The 21183-nt window shown below is 41.0% G+C and overlaps 1 protein-coding gene and 1 long non-coding RNA gene across 12 annotated transcripts in view; one reads left to right on the forward strand and one right to left on the reverse strand.

Annotated features, from left to right (window-relative positions):
* Positions 1–21183, forward strand: part of LOC147123630 (uncharacterized) — a 67620-nt gene that overhangs the window by 27310 nt on the left and 19127 nt on the right. The window lies entirely within an intron of this gene.
* Positions 1–21183, reverse strand: part of LOC147123631 (histone-lysine N-methyltransferase NSD2-like) — a 101873-nt gene that overhangs the window by 11075 nt on the left and 69615 nt on the right. For all 9 annotated transcript variants that reach the window (XR_015074968.1, XR_015074966.1, XR_015074969.1 and 6 more), the window contains 6 exons: positions 20474–20586; positions 18434–18703; positions 17057–17173; positions 6253–6394; positions 4381–4487; positions 1463–1664 (listed from right to left, as the gene is read on the reverse strand). Coding sequence is in view for 1 of the 9 variants with exons in the window: in XM_085975413.1 (XP_085831539.1) it covers positions 1463–1664; positions 4381–4487; positions 6253–6394; positions 17057–17173; positions 18434–18703; positions 20474–20586 (951 nt within the window). In the remaining 8 variants the exon portion in view is untranslated. The remainder of the gene's footprint in view (positions 1–1462; positions 1665–4380; positions 4488–6252; positions 6395–17056; positions 17174–18433; positions 18704–20473; positions 20587–21183) is intronic.

Below are 21183 nucleotides of genomic sequence, written 5' to 3' on the forward strand. Positions count from 1 at the left end.
GAGAATCCTGGAAATCATTTAAGGACTATAGGGAAAGAGCAGGGGAGTGGGACTAATTGGACAGCTCTTTCAGAGAGCCAGCACAGGCACGATGGGCCAAATTACCTCCTCCTGTGCTGCAAGATTCAATGGTTCTATGAACCAATTGAATGCTTGAATTGGAAGGCAGGGGGTTGTCAGGGTTATTCTGGGTGGATGATCTTCCACACCCCTATTCATCTTGTGAACTCTAGGAATTCTGACTGTATTTAAATGGTAAGAATAGTTTATATTGACAGCACATCAAGGTTTATCCATTCTACTTTATTTACTAAAAAAAGCAGTAGCTGTTCAGACTTTGTTGTGAAGATTTAAATTGCTCGTGATTAAGCCTGGACAGTGCAAGTGATGGGGACTGTACTGAAGAATGATCCAAAAACTGAAGGAATCTCAGATTGTGTGTATGCTATTATAATTCCTAAAACAAAGGGTACATTTCCCCTCCCCATTCAGTACCATTTTTAGCACTGCATTAACTAGTGACCTAGCAACCCAAAAGTAGAGAATTATTCAGCATTAACAGAATTGTTTTGTCCCTCACCCCTTCACCACCCTCTTTGAGTGAAGGACTTATTCTTAGCACTTCACATTTTCCTCTAGTCAGCTGTTTAAGTGCTGCATCTCAGTACATTACACTGTCAAGCAGGGTCAACAGAACTTCCAAGTTTTGCTATATTTCTGGATCGTCATGTCAGAACATTTTTTTTTTTTTTTTAGTAATTCTGTAAAAATACTTATACTCCTATGACCTGATCGGAAGCTCAACATTGTAGAGGATTTCTAGTGACTCACTTTAATACAATTAAGTGCAGTTACGAATGAAGTCCTGAGTGAATAAAGGCCCCACTTCATCTGGAGTCCATGTTTAATTATTCTCTCATGGACTCCTACTTTCCACCCCCATCAGTTGATCTGCTAATTAAGAAACACTAGGTTCCTTCCCCATCATCCCTGAAAAAAGTCAAGCAGTGCTCACAGCTCTATAATCCTGAATCCCCTTTAGCAGATATCCAACCTTTTAAAGGTGCCAATTAACCTCAAAATCAACTTTGTACATGGAGTTTGTTCTGCATGTATACCGTCCTGTTAGAAAAAGAGAGCTTTCTATTCTATAATTTTAATTAAGGCTTGTGAATTGTGTAATTATTTTTCCTCTAGAAACAAATGTTATTCAACAGCTTTGCATAAAGTATCAGTCTGGGGAAAAGTTACTATTCAGGTCCAAAATGTTTGCGTCACTGATTGATCAGTGGTAGTGTTTGGAGTTTGGATTTCCCCATCCTAGGTTTGTGAACCCACGGCTTCATCTCTCTAACCTAATCAAGAGACTTATTTCACACCGAGTCTTTTACTGAGCAAAGAGATAATATTGCATGGAGTTTGAAGTCTTCAAAAAAGTGAGATTCTCAAGAGTTTCAGTTACCAAATGGAGGTTTTGTAAGACTGAGGCAGGACAGGTGATATGTCTTCGAACAAGCTTTTCTGTCACAGAGTACAAGCTCTCCGCCATCTCTGCAGCGGAAGCATTCATCCTCATGCTCTTTTTTCCCATCACTCTTTGATTTGCGTTTTCGCATTTTCTTTTTCCCCCTTTTTCCTTTTTCATCTGAACCATTGCTTGCACTCTGTGAAATTTAAAAAAAAATGATTAGATTAGATTTGGGGTCCTATTTTGTAAAAATCATTATAGCAAGAAAACACCAGTTTCAAAGTACTAGCGTACCAGTGTCATGTTGGCTCATACGACTGATACAACGATGCTTCTGTCATTTAATATCTTCATCACTTACCAGTCATCAAGAGTGCATTGCTTCCAGTATCTGTACTGTATCAGTATGTACCACAACAGTTTTTTTAAATTACTTTTGGGACCAAAAAAAATCATTTAGAGATAATAAGGACTGATGTGCCCTTCTTTTTATTGCTCATTTTATGAGCATTTCTCATATTTCGTAGTTAAACCCGGATCCCACAACTTCTTCCCTAACCTCCACCCCACTACAATGAATGTCATGCCAGACTCTCAGAAAATTAACTTATTTAAATAAGTAAAACTGAGAGATAAACAGCGATAGTGAAATGGCAGAAATATTAAATAATTACTTTGCTTCAGTATTTACCAGGGAGACGGATCAGGTGGACATGACAGGAAGATGAGATTAGAAATGATATAACCCCATTTAAAATAAAGAGGAGAAATATTAAATAAACTAATCAAACTCAAAGAGGATAAAACCCCATGTCCGACGGATTACATCTGTGCATTTTAAAAGAATCTAGGGAAGAGATAGCAGAGGCACTACTACACATATTTAATAATTAATTAGAAAAATATGTAGTGCCATTGGACTAACGTAATACCTATATTTAAGAAGGGAGATAGAACATGTCCAGGGAATTATAGACCAGTCAGCTTAACATTGGTGGCAGGGAAAATAATGGAATCCCTACTAAAGGAGAAAATAGAAGAATATCTAGAAACCAAAAATATAATAATGAATAGTCAGCATGGATTTCAAAAGGGAAAGTCTTGTTTGACCAGCCTCTTTGAATTTTTTTTAAAAGAGGTAACAAAGGTAGAAAGTGAGGTCCCACAAGGATCAGTGCTGGGACTAATGTAGTTCATAATTTATATTAACGATTTTGACTGGAATCCAAAACATAACTTCTAAATTTGCGGATGTCACCAAATTGTTTGGGGGGGGGGGGGCAGAAATAGTCAATACGGAGGAGGACTGCAACAAATTACAAGACATTAATAAACTTGCAGAATGGGCATATACTTGGCAAATGAATTTCAACATGGATAAATGTGAGGTCTTACATTTTGTTAAGAAAAATAGGGAGGTCACATATTATTTGAAAAATGAGAATCTAAATGAGATAGAAGAGCAAAGGGATCTCGGAGTACAAACACACAAATCACAAAGTAGCGACGCAGGTTAGTAAGGCTGTAAGAAAAGCAAAACAAACAGGTTTATTTCTAGAGGGAGAGAATTGAAAAGTGGAGAAGTTAGGCTAAGCCTGTATCGAACCTTGTTTTGACCACACTTAAAGAGTACCGTGTACAATTCTGGTCGCCATATTATAAAAAGGATATAGAGGCACTAGAGACGGTGCAAAAAAAGATTTATAAAGGATACCAGAACCTCAAGGTTATACCCATTAGGAAAGGTTGAACAGGCTGGGTCCCTTTTCTCTTGAAAAGAGAAGGCTGAGGGGTGACCGAATAGAGGTCTTTAAAATTATGAAAGGTTTTGATAAGAGTGGATACAGAGAGAGTATTTCCACTTGTCAGGAAGAGCAAAACTAGAGGCCATCAATATAAGATAGTCACCAAGAAATCAAATAGGGAATTCAGAAGGAACTTCTTTACCCAGAGAGTGGCAAGAATATGGAACTCGCTTCCACAGGGAGTGGTTGAAGCGAATAGATGCATTTAAAAGGGAGGCTCGATAAGCTGTAAGGAATGTTTGAAAGAAAATGGTGGACCAGCCAAAGAGAGACATGTAAAGTAACTAGTTTGGCTAACTGACTAATTTTAAAAACACAGTTACAGATATAAATTTGAACCAGTAACTTTTTCAGGTTTTGATGATTGTGATCATTTTGATACAATTTTGGCCACCCAAAGTTGAACAGTCAGTCCACTAACATTCACTCAGGTGAAAAGAACAGCCATTTGGGAAAATTATTATTGGGCCTTTTGTTTACCTGTGGAATTGTACCATATCATGAGAGTCAGTGCCTTCAGAAAAGGAAAGGTTAGAGACAGAACTGGAGGAGAAAAAAAAGTTAGAAGAAAAACAGTTCTAACTTTTTAAAGGGTCTCTTCATTGCTCCCTTTTACACCCTGACCATTTTATGCTGCAATCTATCCCCAACCTCCTCCTTGATCTCTGCTGCTAGCAGGTGCACAAGTGGGCTCGAGGTGATTTTCCCTCCGTGAGAATAGCTTTCAGCTGATGCTTCCGCAACAAAGAGTAGTACTCCATCGTATAGTAACCCACAGCTGCAAATCTACAACCTACCCTCTGTGGCCAAGTGTGTTGGAACTCCGATATGCTACATCATGCTGCCCTAACTCCTAGAAATGACTGGAATTCCAACAACTTCAGTAGATCTGGAAGCACCAGTTTGATAAATCACACATTATGAAATAAATCCAGATGATAAAATGTTCAGCAATTTATTTTTGTTGCAGACTATTTTATCAGACACATGTGGGTTTATACAAGCCTAAAGTGCACCGAGCTCACACAAGTCAGAACAGTGTTCAAACACAATATTTTCTTTCTTGATTACTTATGCTTTATTCTTGGATGTAATAATTAATCCTACCTTGGGTCTGACCCCGAGGAATCCACTGCAATTTGGTGCACCACACCTGCAGATAGTCTTCTCATTGCCAAGGCAGTCCAGATTATAATTAAAGGTGAGCTCAGTCCCTATAGGTTAAAAAAAAGTCATCGCATTACACATACATATCTGGCTCTAACAGTTAGCAACATTGTACTCCCAACAATGCAAATAATGTAAAGGATTTTCTTCAGCAATTACTGGATTTCTTCCAAAGAAACTCTCTTGAAATACCAGTAACTGAACAGACAACTTCAAATTTCTATTCCCCTCGCAATAAAACCCATTTTTCAAATTGCCATTGACATAACAGAGACAATAACTTCACTCAATTTGCCCAAAACACAGAGCAGAGGCGAGAACTGATCAAGTTAAGGTCAGCTACCTATAATTTCTCCAACTCCTGTCCGCCCACATGGGGGAGCCAGGGAAATATTTCAATGTAGGTAAGTGTGAGGTGTTCCATTTTGGTAGGAAGAATAAGGAGGCCACATACTGCTTGGGTAATAAGAGTATAGAGGAGGTAGAGGAGAAAAGGGATCTAGGGGTACAGATGCACAAAAAGTAGCGATGCAGGTTAAGAAGGCCATAAAAAAAAACAAGCACTGGGGTTCATTTATAGAGGGATAGAATTGAAAAGCAGAGAGGTTATGTTAAACTTGTATCAAACCTTGGTTAGAACATATTTGGAGTACTGTGCACAGTTCTGGTCTCCATATTATAAAAAGGATATAGAAGCACTGGAGAAGGTGCAAAAAAGATTCACAAGGATGATTCCAGAACTGAGAGAAGATACCGATCAGGGGAGGCTGAACAGACTGGGGCTCTTTTTCCCTAGAAAAAAAAAAGAGTAGGCCGAGGGGTGACCTAATAGAGGCCTTTACAATAATGAAAGGGTTTGATAGGGTTGAAGTGGAGAAAATATGTTTCCACTTGTGGAAGAGACCAAAACTAGGGGCCATAAACATAAGATTACATCGGATATACAGCAAAGAAACAAGTCATTTGGCCCAACCAGTCCATGCCAGTGTTTATGCTCCACTTGAGCCTCCTCCAGTCTTTCCTCATCTAAATCTATCAGCAGAACCCTGGCATAGTGGTTAGCACTGTTGCCTCACAGCGCCAGGAACCCGGGTTCAAATCCGGGTTCAAATCCGGCCTCGGGTGACTGTCTGTGTGGAGTTTGCACATTCTCCCCGTGTTTGCGTGGGTTTTCTCCGGGTGCTCCGGTTTCCGCCCACAGTCCAAAGATGTGCGGGTTAGGTTGATTGGCCATGATAAAAATTGGCCCTTAGTGTTAGGGGGGATTAAATACGTGGGGTTACGGGGATAGGGCTTGGGTGGGATGGTTGTCGGTGTAGGGATCGGGTGCTAAGGTTTGGATGATCAGCCATGATCTCGTTGAATGGCGGAGCAGGCTCGAAGGGCCGAATGGCCTACTCCTGCTCCTATCTTCTATGTTTCTATAATCCCTTCTCCCTCATATAGTCACCAATAGACAATTCACAAAAAATTGCTTTACCCAGAGAGTGTTTAGAATGTGGCACTCGCTACCACAAGGAGTAGTTGAGGCAAAAAGCATAGATGCATTTAAGGGGAAGCTAGATAAACACACGAGAGAGAAAGGAATAGAAAGATATGTAGATAATGTTAGATGAAGAGGGGTGGGAGGAGGCACACGTGGCGCATAAATGCCAGAATACTCCAGTTGCGCCGAATGCTCCATTTCTGTGCTATAGACTCAATGTAATTCTATCCAATTGTTTGGAAGAGCCCATGGTAAGAAAGGGCCAATATCACAAATCTAGAATGGTCTCTTATGTTCATTTTGAAAATTTCAGCACTCTCCCTTACCTGCTGGGATGTCAGAGAGAGAAAACAACCCAACTCGAGTGTCTCCATTCACTGTCCATTTCTGTGTTTCACAATTGGGCTGGCAACTGTGGTTCATAAAGCGACAATAATTCCCTTTAGGCCCAGCATCAATGATCCGATCCTAGAATAAATAACGTAGTTACATTAATAAATTTCTAGTAAGATCTAATAATATCTGTAGATGTACTCGAGAGTAAGTCTGTTTGCTGACAGAGGGACTGCTGAAAATAAAGAAGTGCGTAACCGTATTATGAATAAATTTATCCTAGGATTATCAATCTGCCTTGGCTAAGGACCAAAACAAAATGGCTGATTGCTACCTCAACTCCATTTACTCACCTTTGATCCATATTCCATGATACCTTTACCTAATAAAAGTCTGATCTCAGCCCTGAAAATTTCAATTGACCCAGCACCCACAGCCTTTCTTGGGTGGAGAATTCCACATTTCCACGACCCTTTGTGTGAAAAAGTGTTTGCCGATTTCACCCCTGAATGGCCTGGCTCTAATTTTAATATTGTGACCCCCCCCCCTTGTGGATTCCCCCACTAGAGGAGACAGCTTCTCTGAATCTACTCTATCGAATCCTTTTATCATTTTAAACAGCTCACTTACATCTGAGGAAGTGCTGCACTGTCGGAGGTGCCGTCTTTCAGATGAGGCATTAAAATCAAGGCCCCATCTGCCTCTCGGGTGGAGGTAAAAGATCCCATTGCACTATTTTGAACAACAGCAGGGGAGTTATCCTCAGTGTCCTGGCTAATATTTATCCCTGAACCAGCATCACTAGAACAGATGATATGGTCATTTATTTCATTACTGTTTGTGGGATCTTGCTGTGTGCAAATCAGCTGCCGTGTTTCCCTACATTACAACAGTAACTACACTTCAAAAAGTATTTCATTGGCTGTAATGCACTTTTGGATGCCCGGAGGTCATGAGAGGTGCTATATAAATGCAAGTTCTTTCTGTATTTCTATGTGAGGCATAACAGGCTAGATTTACACAGCCTGCATACTTCTCAAACTTTAAATTATCTGCCACTCCAACTTACAGCAAGGTCGGCACTCTGACTTTATGATGGGAGGAAGTTCTGTCCCACCCGTTTGATTTCTGGCAACACGATGGCACCATCGGAGCAATGTCACTAAAACCGATCATCAAGTTATCACATTACTGTTTGTGGGATCTTGCTGTGCGCAAATTGGCTGATGCATTTCCTACATTACAAACGGCGACTACGCTTCAAATATACTTCACGGACTGTAAAGCACTTTGGGACGTCTGAAAGTTGTGAACGGTGCTGTATACCAGTGCAAAATACCCCTTCCACACAGAATCAAAGTTAGGAAGGAAAAAAATCTAAACACGCAGCTCTTTAAATGTGCTTCAATTTGCCACACTTACCAGTACACTTTACTGTACTGTAACTCGAGTAAACAACACCAAAAGTGTGACATGCGACGATCACCCCGAGCAGTAAGTTTGACTAAGATCCTAGTGACAACCCTGTTGAAATCCATCATTTCTTTATTTGCTTTTATGCAAATCTTACATTTTTCTCCAGATTTGTTTGATCCTTTACTAGACCCTTTCTACTGTCACCTTGAACCAGCTCCATTGTAATTTTGGCTCTTTTGCTTTCTATAACCTCACTTTCTTTAAAATTCAGTTCATCAATGGAGAGCGTGTGGCACGCATGCGCACACACAGAAAAGACAGTACAGAAATAGACATGCAGACACAGAGTGCAAGAACTAGAAACACACAAGGAGGAGAAAGGCTACAAGGTTAAAGAAACGGCAAAGCAAGAGGCTTTAACTTGAATCCATTTGCAGGTCTACAATATTGCCGGCACGTTGGTCGGGTGACCAATGCAAAAGCATGAAAAGTTCGGTCACTAACACATCTGATGATATCGCACATTTTATTTTAGATGTTGGAAAGGTTACTCTATTTTATAATGTGCTCAAATTATTTGAGATACAATGAAGATGTTGTGACTAGAAAACCAACTCACTCAGGGCCACACGGTCTTTTCTCAGCCTTGCCTTTACTTACGTATTTTGCATGAACTACTCGAAAGTAATTTTTACGCCAATTCTTCAGTTAAAATACATGACATCTTCAAACCACCGGAGGCAGTCACACACAGATGAACAAGATAGCTTATAGGGAATTCTTCTGGGATTCATTTTTTATTGAGAAAAAAAGCAAGATTCAGGATTATGGAGGAGATCATGCTCAATAAATATCAACAGACTCTCTGATGATTCAGCGGGTTGGATGAGCCCTGCAGAATAAGATGGTCTGCCATCACAGGTTTGGTGATCTTAGCCAGGATAGCAATTGTAATTGCCCAAACACTCTTTGGTTAAGAGAGAGAAAACTGGAAAAGGGTTTCTGTTTTCGATTACTATTCAGCAATCCCAGCTGTAAATGTGTGCGCATGTAGATGTTGAGTGAGGTAAGGATTGGGTTTGGCTTTGCCAACACTTACAACTGTAGCCTACCAACACTAGCTATACAGGTTCACACATGAAGAATGGCCACGTGGACCAGATATCCAAGAGGACAACCAGAGATTAGAAAATTGGCAATAGATCAAGATCTAAAAACATGAATTTTTTGTTCTTAAAAATTCAAAGCAAGAATGAGAGTGTCCAATTCTGCACTTATAACCTGCCCAGTCATCTAGGCTCCCATTCAGGACTTGTACAGGATGTGGTTGCGCCATCTAACCCATAATTCAAGCAATCACTTCTAGATGCTATGTGTGAAACATATAATGTTAATGATAATAGTCTATACTATTATTTGAACTATGGCTCATGGAAAGCTTTTAAAAAATGCCACATACATGTGAACTCTCAGATTGAAGTGCATGTTGTATAAAATATTGTCTGTGCACGAATATCCAGAAGACATACCCAGAAAGTTGTCTTTTTAAAAAAAACATTAATTAACATTGGGGATGGGCAGAGTCAACCTGGTTTTATGAAAGGGAAATGGTGTTTGGCAAATTTATTAAGAGTTTTTTGAGGATGTAAATAGCAGGGTAGATAAAGGGGAACCAGTGGGTGTAGTATATTTGGATTTCCAAAAGGCATTTGATAAGGTGCCACATAAAAGTTTGCTATGCAGGATAAGGGCTCATGGAGTTGGGGGTAATGTAGTATGGATAGAGGACTGGTTAACAGACAGAAAACAGAGCGTAGCGATAAACGGGTCATTTTCCAGGTTGGCAGGCTGTTAACTAGTGGGGTGCCGCAAGGATCAGTGCTTTGACCACAATCTATATTAATGACTTAGATGAAGGGAGAGTGTAATGTATCCAAGTTTGCTGACAGTATAAAGCTAGGTGGGAAAGTAAGCTGTGAGGAGACCACAAAGCGCCTGCAAAGGGATACTGACAGGTTAAGTGAGTGAGCAATAAGGTGGCAGATGGCGCATAATGTGAGGAAATGTGAGGTTACTCACTTTGATAGGAAGAACAAAAAAAGAATATTTTTTAAATGGTGAGAAATTATTACATGTTGGTGTTCAGAGAAATGTAGGTGTCCTCGTACAGTAAACATAGAGTTAGCATGCAGGTACAGCAAGCAATTAGGAAGGCAAATGGCATGTTGGCTTTTATTGCAAGGGGATTGGAATATAGAATCATAGAGTGGTTACAGAACAAGTGGCCATTCGGCCCGTTGAGCCCGTGCCGGCTCTCTGCAAGAGCATTTCAGCTAGTCCCACTCCCCTGCCCTTTCCCCGTAGCCCTGCAAATTTTTTTCCTTCAAGTACTTATCCAATTCCCTTTTCAAAGCCACGATTAAATCTGCCTCCACTGGCTTCTCGGGCAGTGCATTCCAGATCCTAACCCCTCGCTGCGTAAAAATGTTGTTCCTCAGGTCACCTTTGGTTCTTCTGCTAATGACCTTAAATCTGTGTCCTCTGGTTCTCGACCCTTCCGCCAATGGGAACAGTTTCTCTCTATCTACTCTGTCCAGACCCCTCATGATTTTGAACACCTATCAAATCTCCTCTCAACCTTCTCTGCTCTAAGGAGAACAACCCCAGCTTCTCCAGTCTATCCACTTAAGAGATTAGCGTGCAAAGTTAAAGCACATGGGATTGGGGGTAACGTACTGTCTTGGATAGAAAACTGGTTGGCAGACAGGAAGCAAAGAGTTGGAATAAACGGGTCTTTTTCCGAGTGGCAGGCAGTGACTAGTGGGGTACCGCAGGGATCGGTGCTAGAACCCCTGCTGTTCACAAATGATCTAGACGAGGGAACTAGATGTAATAGCTCCAAGTTTGCAGACGACACAAAGCTGGGTGGGCGTGTGTGCTGTGAGGAGGATGCAGAGAAACTCCAATATGATTTGGACAGGTTGGGTGATTGGGCAGATGCATGGCAAATACAGTATGATGTGGACAAATGCGAGGTTATCCACTTCAGTGGCAAAAACAGGAAGACAGATTATTATCTGAACAGCAATAGATTGGGAAAAGGGGAAGTGCAATGAGACCTGGGTGTCCTTGTGCACCAGTCGCTGAAGGTAAGCATGCAGGTGCAGCAGGCGGTTAAGGCGGCAAATGGTATGTTGGCCTTCATAGCGAGAGGATTAGAGTACAGGAGCAAGGATGTCTTGCTGCAGTTGTACAGGGCCTTGGTGAGACCACACCTTGAGTATTGTGTGCAGTATTGGTCGCCTTATCTGAGGAAGGATGTTCTTGCTATGGAGGGAGTGCAGCGAAGATTCACCAGACTGATACCTGGGATGGCAGGAATGACGTATGAGGAGAGATTGGGTCGATTAGGCTTATATTTGCTAGAGTTTAGAAGATCTCATTGAAACTTATAAAATTCTAACAGGACTAGACAGACTAGATGCAGGAAGGATGTTCCCGATGGCGGGGGAGTCCAGAACCAGGGGTCAGTCTAAGGATAAGGGGTAAGCCATTTAGGACAGAGATGAGGAGGAATTTCTTCACCCAGAGAGTGGTAAACCTGTGGAATTCTCTACCACACAAGGCAGTTGAGGCCAATTCATTAAATATATTCATGTAGGAGTTAGATATATTTCTTAAGGCTAAAGGGATCAAGGGATATGGGGAGAAAGCAGTGACAGGGTACTGAATTTGGATGATCAACCATGATCTCATTGAATGGCGGAACAGGCTCGAGGGGCCGAATGGCCTACTCCTGCTCCTATCTTCTATGTTCTATGTTAACTGAAGTCCCTCATCCCTGCAACCATTCTTGTCAATCTTTTCTGCACCCTCTCCAAGGCCTACACATCCTTCCTAAGGTGCAGTGCCCAGAATGGGACACAATACTCCAGCTGAGGCCAAACCAGTGTTTTATAAAGGTTCATCATAACTTCCTTGCTTTTGTACTCTATGCCTCTATTTGTGAAGCCCGGGATCCTGTATGCTTTTTTAACCGCTTTCTCAACCTGCCCTGCCACCTTCAGTGATTTGTGCACATATACCCCCAGGTCTCTGTTCATGCACTCCATTTAGAATTGTACCCTTTACTTTATATTGCCTCTCCTCGTTCTTCCTACCAAAATGTTTCACTTTGCACTTTTCTGTGTTAAATTTCATCTGCCATGTGTACACCCATTCCACCAGCCTGTCTATATCTTGAAGTCTATCACAATCCTCACTGTACATTCAAGTTTTGTGTCATCTGCAAGTACTACAGTAAGGAAGTCTTGCTACTATTGTATAGGGCTTTGGTGAAACCACACCTGGGAGTACGGTGCACAGTTTTGGTCTCCTTTATCTGAGGAAGGATATACTTGCCTTAGAGGCGGTCCAACAAAGGTTCACTAGATTGATTCCTGGGATGAGAAGGTTGTCCTATGAGGACATATCAAGTAGATTGGGCCTCTACTCTCTGGAGTTTAGAAGAATGAGAGGTGATCTCATTGAAACATAAGATTCTGAAGAGGATTGACAGGGCAGATGCTAAGAGGTTGTTTCCCCTGTCTGGAGAGTCTAGAACTAGGGGGCATAGTCTCATGATAAGGGGTTGTCCATTTAAGACTGAGAAGAGGAGGAATTTCTTCACTCAGAGGGTTGTGAATCTGAATCGTTGAGTACATTCAGGGCTGAGAGAGATAGATTTTTAGACTTTAGGGGAATCAAGGGATATGGGGATTGAGTGGGAAAGTGGAGTTGAGGTTCAAGATCAGCCATGATCAAGGGGCCGTATGGCCTACTCCTGCTCCTAATTTTTATGTTCTTATGAAAGGGAGAGATCGTTTTCGTAAAGCAGCTAAAATAATTTAATTTACATTATTCAGAAACTTGAACAAGAAAACCAATTGAAGGTTTCAACTACCCCAATACTAGGATAGAATCAGTGTAAAAGGTATAGAGGGTGCAGAATTCTTAAAATGCACTCAGGAGATCTTTTTTAGCCAGTATGTAGCAAGCCCAACAAGAGAGGGGGCGGTTCTGGACCTAGTTTTAGGAAATGAAGCTGGGCAGGTGGAAGGGGTATCAGTGGGAGAGCATTTTAGTGGTAGTGATCATAATTCAGTTAGATTTAGTATAGTTATGGAAAAGGACAAGGATAGACTAGGAATAAAAGTTCTCAAATGGGGAAAAGGCCAATTTTACTGAGCTGAGATGTGATTTAGCAAAAGTGGACCGGAAACAGCTACTTGAAGGTAAATCAGTGTCAGACCAGTGGGAGGCATTCAAGGAGGAGATAGTGAGGGTTCAGAACAAATATGTTCCCACAAAAGGATGGGACTCCCAAATCTAGAGCCCCTAGATGTCAAGGGGCATACAGGGTAGGATAAGACAAAAAAGGGAAGCTTATGTCAGATACCGAGAGGTAAATACTGCAGAAAGCCTAGAGGAGTATAGATAGTGCAGGGGTAAAATTAAAAAGGAAATTAGGAAAGCAGAAGGGCATGAAAAGATATTGGCAAGTAAAATCAAGGAAAACCCAAAGATGTTTTATAAATACATAAAGAGCAAAAGGATAACTAAAGAAAGAGTAGGGCCTATTAGAGACTAAAAAGGAAGCTTGTGTGTGGAGGTAGAAGACGTGGGTATGGTTCTTAATGAAAAGTTTGCATCTGTCTTCACAAAAGAGTGGGACGATGCAGACATTGTAGTTAAGGAGGAGGAGTGTGAAATATTAGATGAGATAAACATAGTGAGAGAGGAAGTATTAAGCGGTTTAGCATCTTTGAAAGTAGATAAATCACCAGGCCCGGATGAAATGTATCCCAGGCTGTTAAGAGAAGCAAGGGAGGAACTAGCGGAGGCTCTGACCATCATTTTGCAATCCTCTCTGGCTACAGGTGTGGTGCCGGAGGATGGCTAACATTGTACCGTTGTTTAAAAAGAAAGGGATAGACCGAGTAATTACAGGCCATTCAGCCTAATCTTGGTGGTGGGCAAATAAATTGTTGGAAAAAATTCTGAGGGTTAGTATTAATCGCCAATTAGAACGGCATGGACTAATCCCTCTATGGCAAGGCAGCATGGATTTGTTAAGGGAAGGTCATAATAATAATAATCAACTTTATTGTCATTGTTAGTGCACAAGTGCAGTACAACAAAATGTAGGCTTGCGGCTCCCGAGAGTGTACATTTAGATTAAGACATTTAAACATTCAACATATATTTGGCTTGTAATACATAAACATAACCATAATAAAGTGCATTGGCAGATGTGCAGGCTTTAGAGTTTATTTGTGGAGTTCAGTAGGATGACAGCCCTGGGAAAGAAGCTGACTTGATTGAATTTTGTGAGGAGATAAAAAGGAGGGTCGAAATGGGTAGTGCGTTTGATGTAGAAACATAGAAAAATAGGAGCAGGGGTGGGCCTTTCGGCCCTTTGAGCCTGCTCCGCCATTCAATATGATCATGGCTGATCCGCTATCTCAATACCATATTCCTGCTTTCTCCCCATACCCCTTTTGCGTCTAGAAATCTATCTATCTCCTTCTTAAATATATTCAGTGACTTGGCCTCCACAGCCTTCTGTGGTAGAGAATTCCACATTTTTACCACCCTCTGAGTGAAGAAATTTCTCCTCATCTCAGTCCTAAACGTCCTACCCCTTATCCTGAGACTGTGACCCCTCGTTCTAGAACCCCCAGCCAGGGGAAACATCCTCCCTGCATCCAGTCTGTCGAGACCTGTCAGAATTTTATACGTTTCAACGAGATCCCCTCTCGTTCTTCTAAACTCTAGTGAATGCAGGCCAAGTCGACCCAATCTCTCCTCACACGACAGTCCTGCCATCCCAGGAATCTGGTGAACCTATGGCAAGTATATCCTTTCGTAGGTAAGGATACCAAAACTGCACACAGTGCTCCAGGTGTGGTCTCAACAAGGCCCTGTATAACTGTAGTAAGACATCCTTGCTCCTGTACTCAAATCCTCTTGCAATGAAGGCTAACATAACATTTGCCTTCCTAACTGCTTGCTGCACCTGCATGTTTACTTTCACCCTTTGTACATCAACATTTTCCAATCTATCACCATTTAAATAATACTCTGCCTTTCTGTTTTTCCTACCGAAGTGGATAACTTCACATTTATCCACGTTATACAGCATCTACCATGTATTTTTCCACTCACTCAACTTATCTAAATCGCCTTGAAGCCTCTTTGCATCCTCCTCACAACTCCACCTAGTTTCGTGTCGTCAGCAAACTTGGAAATATTACATTTGGTTCACTCATTCAAATCATTGATATATATTGTGAATAGCTGGGGCCCAAGAACTGATCCCTGCAGTACCCCACTAGTCACTGCCTGTCACCCCAAAAAAGACCCATTTATTCCTACTCTCTGTTTCCTGTCTGTTAACCAATTTTCAATCCATGCCAGTATATTACCCCCAATCCCATGTGCTTCAATTTTGCACACTAACCTCTTACGTGGGGTTTTATCAAAGGCCTGCTGAAAATTCAAGTACACCACAGCCACTGGTTCTCCCTTATCTATTCTACCAGTTACATCCTCAAAAAACTCCAGTAGGTTTGTCAAACACGATTTCCCTTTCATAAATCCATGTTGACTTTGTCTAATCCCGTTGATATTTTTTAAGTGTCCTGTTATCACATCCTTTATAATGGACTCTAGCATTTTCCCTACTACTGATGTTAGGCTAACCGGTCTGTAGTTCCCCATTTTCTCTCTCCCTCCTTTTTTAAATAGTGGGGTTACATTTGTCACCCTCCAATCTGCAGGAACTGTTCCATAATCTATGTAGTCTACATGGATTTTAGCAAGGATTTTGACATGGTCCCACATGGCAGACTGGTCAGAAAAGTAAAAGCCCATGGGATCCAAGGGAAAGTGGCAGTTGGATCCAAAATTGACTCAGTGGCAGGAAGCAAAGGGTAATGGCCAACAAGTGTTTTTGTGACCGGAAGGCTGTTTCCAGTGGGGTTCTGCAGGGCTCAGTACTCGGTCCTTGCTTTTGTGGTATATCTCAATGATTTAGACTTCAATGTAGGGGGCATGATTAAGAAGTTTGCAGATGATACAAAAATTGGTTGTGTGGTTGATAATGAGGAATAAAGCTGTAGACTGCAGGAAGATAGCAATGGACTAGTCAGGTGGGCGTAAAAGTGACAAATGGAATTCAATCTGGAGAGGTAATCCATTTGGGAGGGCTAACAAGACAAGGGAACACACAATAAATGGTAGGATACCGAGAAGCCAGCAGGACAGGTAGATAAGTTGGCATACCGGATACTTTCATTTATTAGCCGAGGCATAGAAAAGAAGAGCAGGGAGGTTATGCTTGAACTATGCAAAACACGAGTTAGGCTACAGCTAAAGTACTGCGTACAGTTCTGGTCACCACATTACAGGAAAGATGTGCTTGGACTAGAGAGGGTACAGAGGAGATTTACGAGGATGCTGCCAGGACTGGAGAATTATAGCTATGGAGGAAAGATTGGATAGGCTGGGGTTGTTTTCTTTGACACAGAGGAGGCTGAGGGGAGACTTAATTGAGGAGTTTAAAATTATGACAGGCCTAGGTAGAGTGTATAGGAAGGACCAAGTTCCCTTAGCAAAGCGGTTAATAACCAGGGGGCATAGATTTAAATGAATTGGTAGCCAAGGAGAACTTTTTCCACCCAGAGGGTGGTGGGGGTCTGGAAGTCACTGTCTGAAAAGGTGGTAGAGGCAGAAACCCTCTGCACATTTAAAAAAGTACTTGGATATGCACTTGAAGTGCCGTAACCTACAAGGCTACGGACCAAGAGCTAGAAAGTAGGATTGGGCTTGATGTCTCTTTTTCAGCCAGTAGACACAATGGGTCGAATGGCCTCCTTGATTGTAAAGAAAAACCAAAAGCGGCTACAGTGAAAACGGAATAAAATGTTGTATTCCAAACCATAGTATCACACTAACTTGAATGCGACACTCAGAATTAAATACCTTATTGTAGCTCACTTCACTCACAGCCATCACTGAAATCAATATGTGGCAGCGTGCTTCTCGTGAGCGATTTACCCTCGTAAAATCTTACACAACAGTGTGGTCTGTACACAGCCATCTGCTTAGTATTAATGTCTATTTAAAATAGCTTCTGTGGCAAGAGAAATCACAAATACTAAAAAAACTTCTTAAATATAGTTATTAATAATTACAATAAAGTAGTTTGGATTTGTTAAATACACCTGTATTTACATCAATAATGTCCAAACCTTTCTTACTATTTCCCCTCAAAAAAAGGGGTAAGTGGGAGTGTGGAGAGTTAAATTATTGTAAGATTTGATTTTAACGCAGCCGTACCTTATCAATAGTGAGCATGTAGAAGTTGGCAATGTTATGTTCCTGTGCAAACCGGATTCTTGCTCGGCACTCATCTTCATCTATTACCTCTCCCACGTACTCATTTACAAATATTCCCTGCATGAGACAAAATATGCAGAATTGAAACAAGGAAAAATAGCAATTAGAAAACCCCCTGACACACCGTCGAACTTGCCAGATTTCTTTTTATTCTATTTCCGCTCTGTTCCTAAAGAGAAGGAACTTGTCTGGGATTTCAACATGTGGCAGAGCATGTTGGGAACACCGCGATGTGCTTTACCACCGCACTGCTTCAGCTTCACACTACTACTTCAGGCAGCTACCACTTGCACGAGTATTAAACTTTATCAAGACAACTGAAAACTATTTCATTAGTGCTTCAAGGATCCTCTCCTGTATGGTCAAACCATAAAGCGATCGTCAATGAGCTGTATAATGCACTGGCGTCGAGAATTAATATTTTTAAGAGAAAACACCTCCTGCTGCTATTTAAAAAAAAAAATATATATAAATCACAACTACTTTTGGGAAGGGGGATGTAGGGGAGACTAAAAAAGATGGGGCAGGGAAGAGAGGAATTTTTCACCCAAGGTTTTTAAATTTGTTTGCTCTTTAAAAAAAAACAACAAAAAAAAAACGACTCCTTCTGAATTGGACTATTCCAGTGGAATTCAGCGACAGCAGAATGTGCCATGAGGACTGCCACAGTGGAAACTACAGGTGAATATCAGTTTAGTGTATTCCTCATGCAGGCGAGAATTCATCAGGAGTTTTGTGATGTCGACAGTAGAAGGCTTCAGAGGATGCAATCAAGCATTCCTCACCTTTACAATCACAGCAGCAAATTCTGGAATTCTCTCATTTACCTTGTAGCAGCCCTCTTCAGAAGCAGGAATGCACTGCTCAGGCTCAATCCTGTAGTCTAATGAATGACGAGCTTTCTGAAGGTTCTCAACTTTTATAAACCTGAATGAACAAAAGCTTCCTTTATGTTAATTACCAGGCTGTTCAACTTCTTACTGCTCGTCAAGTCTCTCCCTTAATCCCTTCCTTACATTCTTGCACACTCGCTGCAAGCATTTCCATATTTATCATACAGTAAACAATAGTTTTTTATAATGGATCTTTTGTTCTGCTGGCAGAAGCTACTCTTGTGCAAGTACAAGTATATTCTGTTCTTGATGTTCTAAAGCAAGACTTATCAATGCTTACCCTCGAATTAAGCTCATCGAGAGTATTGCCAGATTCTTGTCCAATATGTACACCATCCAACCACACATTGAACTACTGAGCCAGCTGCCTTCAATTAAACACCATTAAGGTACGGAAATGAGTAAAAATGTGACAACAACTTACTTTTTTTATGTCAGTCTTTGAAATGAGGCCCCAGCCCTTTCCAGCAGTCTTGACTACCTGCGATTCAGGATACTGCCGTTTGCTAAAACACTGGTTTTGGCACCGTACACCAGCTGGGCAGACAGCTGGATGACATTCATACATTAACATTCTGTTCAGGCACTCTGAATCTGGGCCACAAGGATGATCATCAGTTGGCTTACAGTTGCATCTCGAGATTTCCGAAATATCAGCTGTGTAAATCTGCGCTTTGCCGAAAGGTTTATTGACCTTTTAAAAAAATACATTTTTTTTTTTTTAAAACTCCAAACTTACAGAAATTAGTAATGCTGAAATTAATTCTTTAATATACTTGAAATGTTTAATTTCTATAGTCTGTAAATTAACAGAAATCATGCAATACTTTATAAAGAAGGTAATTTAGGCTGCGTACCTGGCAAAATATGTAACCTTGTTTGGGGTGGGGGGAGAAACACACAGACGGTGGGACAGAGAAAATTATTCATATAATAAGTGAAAAGGATCTTAATGACAGGATGAGCTAAATGACGAGTCATCATTCCTACAATTGTTTTGTATGCAGTATCCTATTTGAAAAAACTGCAATGACTCCCAAATCCAGCAACACATTCTGACTTACGAAAAGCATTTTGAATTTAGCGTTTTGCAATTATATTTTCATATACTGTGGGCCAATGGAGCTTTAAATATGAAATAAAATATACAGCAAAAAATAAGCACACACTGCAAGATGCCCCAGCAAAGTAACAAGATACTAGAATGTCACATTTAAAATGGTTTCTATCAAGTAGGGGATTTAGCATTTCCTGATGATTTGATGGAACATAAATAGGAATTTGCATATATAGATGAGGACAACAAGGCGGAAGGGAAAGTTTAGCTCATGACAAGTAAAGAAATAAAGAATCATTCAGCCAACAATGTCAATCTCTACCGTAGAGAAAGAAACACTGCTATGTATTCAGAGCAATTGTTGGTCAGCACAGGTATCCTTAAAAAAGCTTGTCCTAGTACAGTAGTTAGCCACATGAACAAGCATTACTTCATTTTGATTCCGTTACTCAACATATTTTCTCCTCTTTTTGCTGCAACAGCCCCAAAACCCTACAAAATAAAATACTGACTTGCCAGCTTGGCAGGTGGCCAAAAAAGCAATACTGTCAGACAGAAAGGTTTTAGGTTCAATTCTTCATCTGTAATAAGTCAGCCAATCTCAGGTAGCTCAGCAGTGAGTGTGCACAGCAACCAGGGTTCCGGTTTCAGAATGCTAACCAATAACCACTTTTGTGGATATACTTGGTTTCACTAATTCCTCTGAACTCAAATGGAATTCCCAAATCTCCTCTACTGCTTAAACTGTTTAAAGATTCTTGATTTCCTATTTCATGCTCAACAATTTCACCTCCTCCCCCCTCCCGCCCCCCACATCAACAACCCTCAACTCTACACGAAGTCCAACTCTGCCCAATACTTCCAATACTGCACCCATATCTGGAAAAGTGTTTTCAGCACCTCTCTCGCAATCCTGGACAAGATACAAGATAAAGTTAATCTGATAAATGACCCTCCAACCCCCCCACCCCGCCTCCTTCCAGCCTCCAAGTCGCAAATTTTCTGGTCTTTATTTTAAAATCAATATTATTACTATGATCAGTACTTCTCTGAACTTTCTTCTCTTGTTCTTTCCAAATATGCAATCCTCATGTTCAACCCATGCATTCCTACCGTGCTGGCATTAAAACTATTGCACAATCTCATGCGTACTCACGCAGAACCTCAAAACTATGGACCGCTTAACTCCCTTAGTCTTTCCTTCTCTTTACAGTTCTCCAATCATTACTTTCTGATTTACCTCATCTTTTTTCATTTTCCCAAATTTTGTGGCGTTTGGTACATGGTTTTAAATAACCAAAATAAACCCCTGTTGAAAAGTGCATGCATATGGATTCATACTCCAGCATGAGGATTCAGGCCAGAGGGAGCAAAGGTATAATGCTGCTGGTTGTACTTCAGACCTACCCTTATGTGTCTATACGGTGGAGGCTTTCTACCATTGCGCTCATTTTCCTGGGCTTCTTTGGTCTCCCGCTGAGCTTTAAGATCCTGAAAACGTTCTGCTGCCTCTTCTAAAGCTGAAATGATTACAAAAAAAAAGTGGATTAAATTTTTTATGACCAAAAAAAAGTGCCAACTCCATTGTACTCACAGAAGATGTAGTCTAAAAATGAAAAACTGCACATTACAAATAATAATACAAATTTATTTAACACTGAAAATTCACAATTGGTAGATTTCACAAGATGAGGGCCTTTGCATATTTAAGTCCTGGGTTGTGCAAAAAATAGTGTTACCTCTTTCAATCTGGAACAATTTCTTGGGCTCACTAGGAGTTTAATTTTAAATGAGCAGTGTGTGAAGTGCTAGCACTCTGCCTTTTCCCTAGCTGTCTGTTCTCAGAGGTAGTTATCAGCTGCTACAGTAACCTGGTGGTGTTAGCTTGACTCTTAGAACCCAGAGCACACCTACTGCTTTTGTTTACAGCATGTAAAACGTTTGACTTCGTTTTCATGATAGTGTTAGTTAAGCCGGATGTACTGCGGAGCACAAAGCACTGGTGGTCAAACAATCTTCTTGTGAATTAGCAATGAAAGAGTGGCTCTCAGGCTGCTTCCAAAATTTCTGCGTAATGTGTGCCAGAGTTTCGTTGTTCACACCCTTGTACATTAGCC

This window comes from Somniosus microcephalus, chromosome 2 (assembly GCF_052327205.1).
Source record: "Somniosus microcephalus isolate GS21.2 chromosome 2, FLI_Smic_1.0, whole genome shotgun sequence".
Classification (NCBI taxonomy): Eukaryota; Metazoa; Chordata; class Chondrichthyes; order Squaliformes; family Somniosidae; genus Somniosus; species Somniosus microcephalus.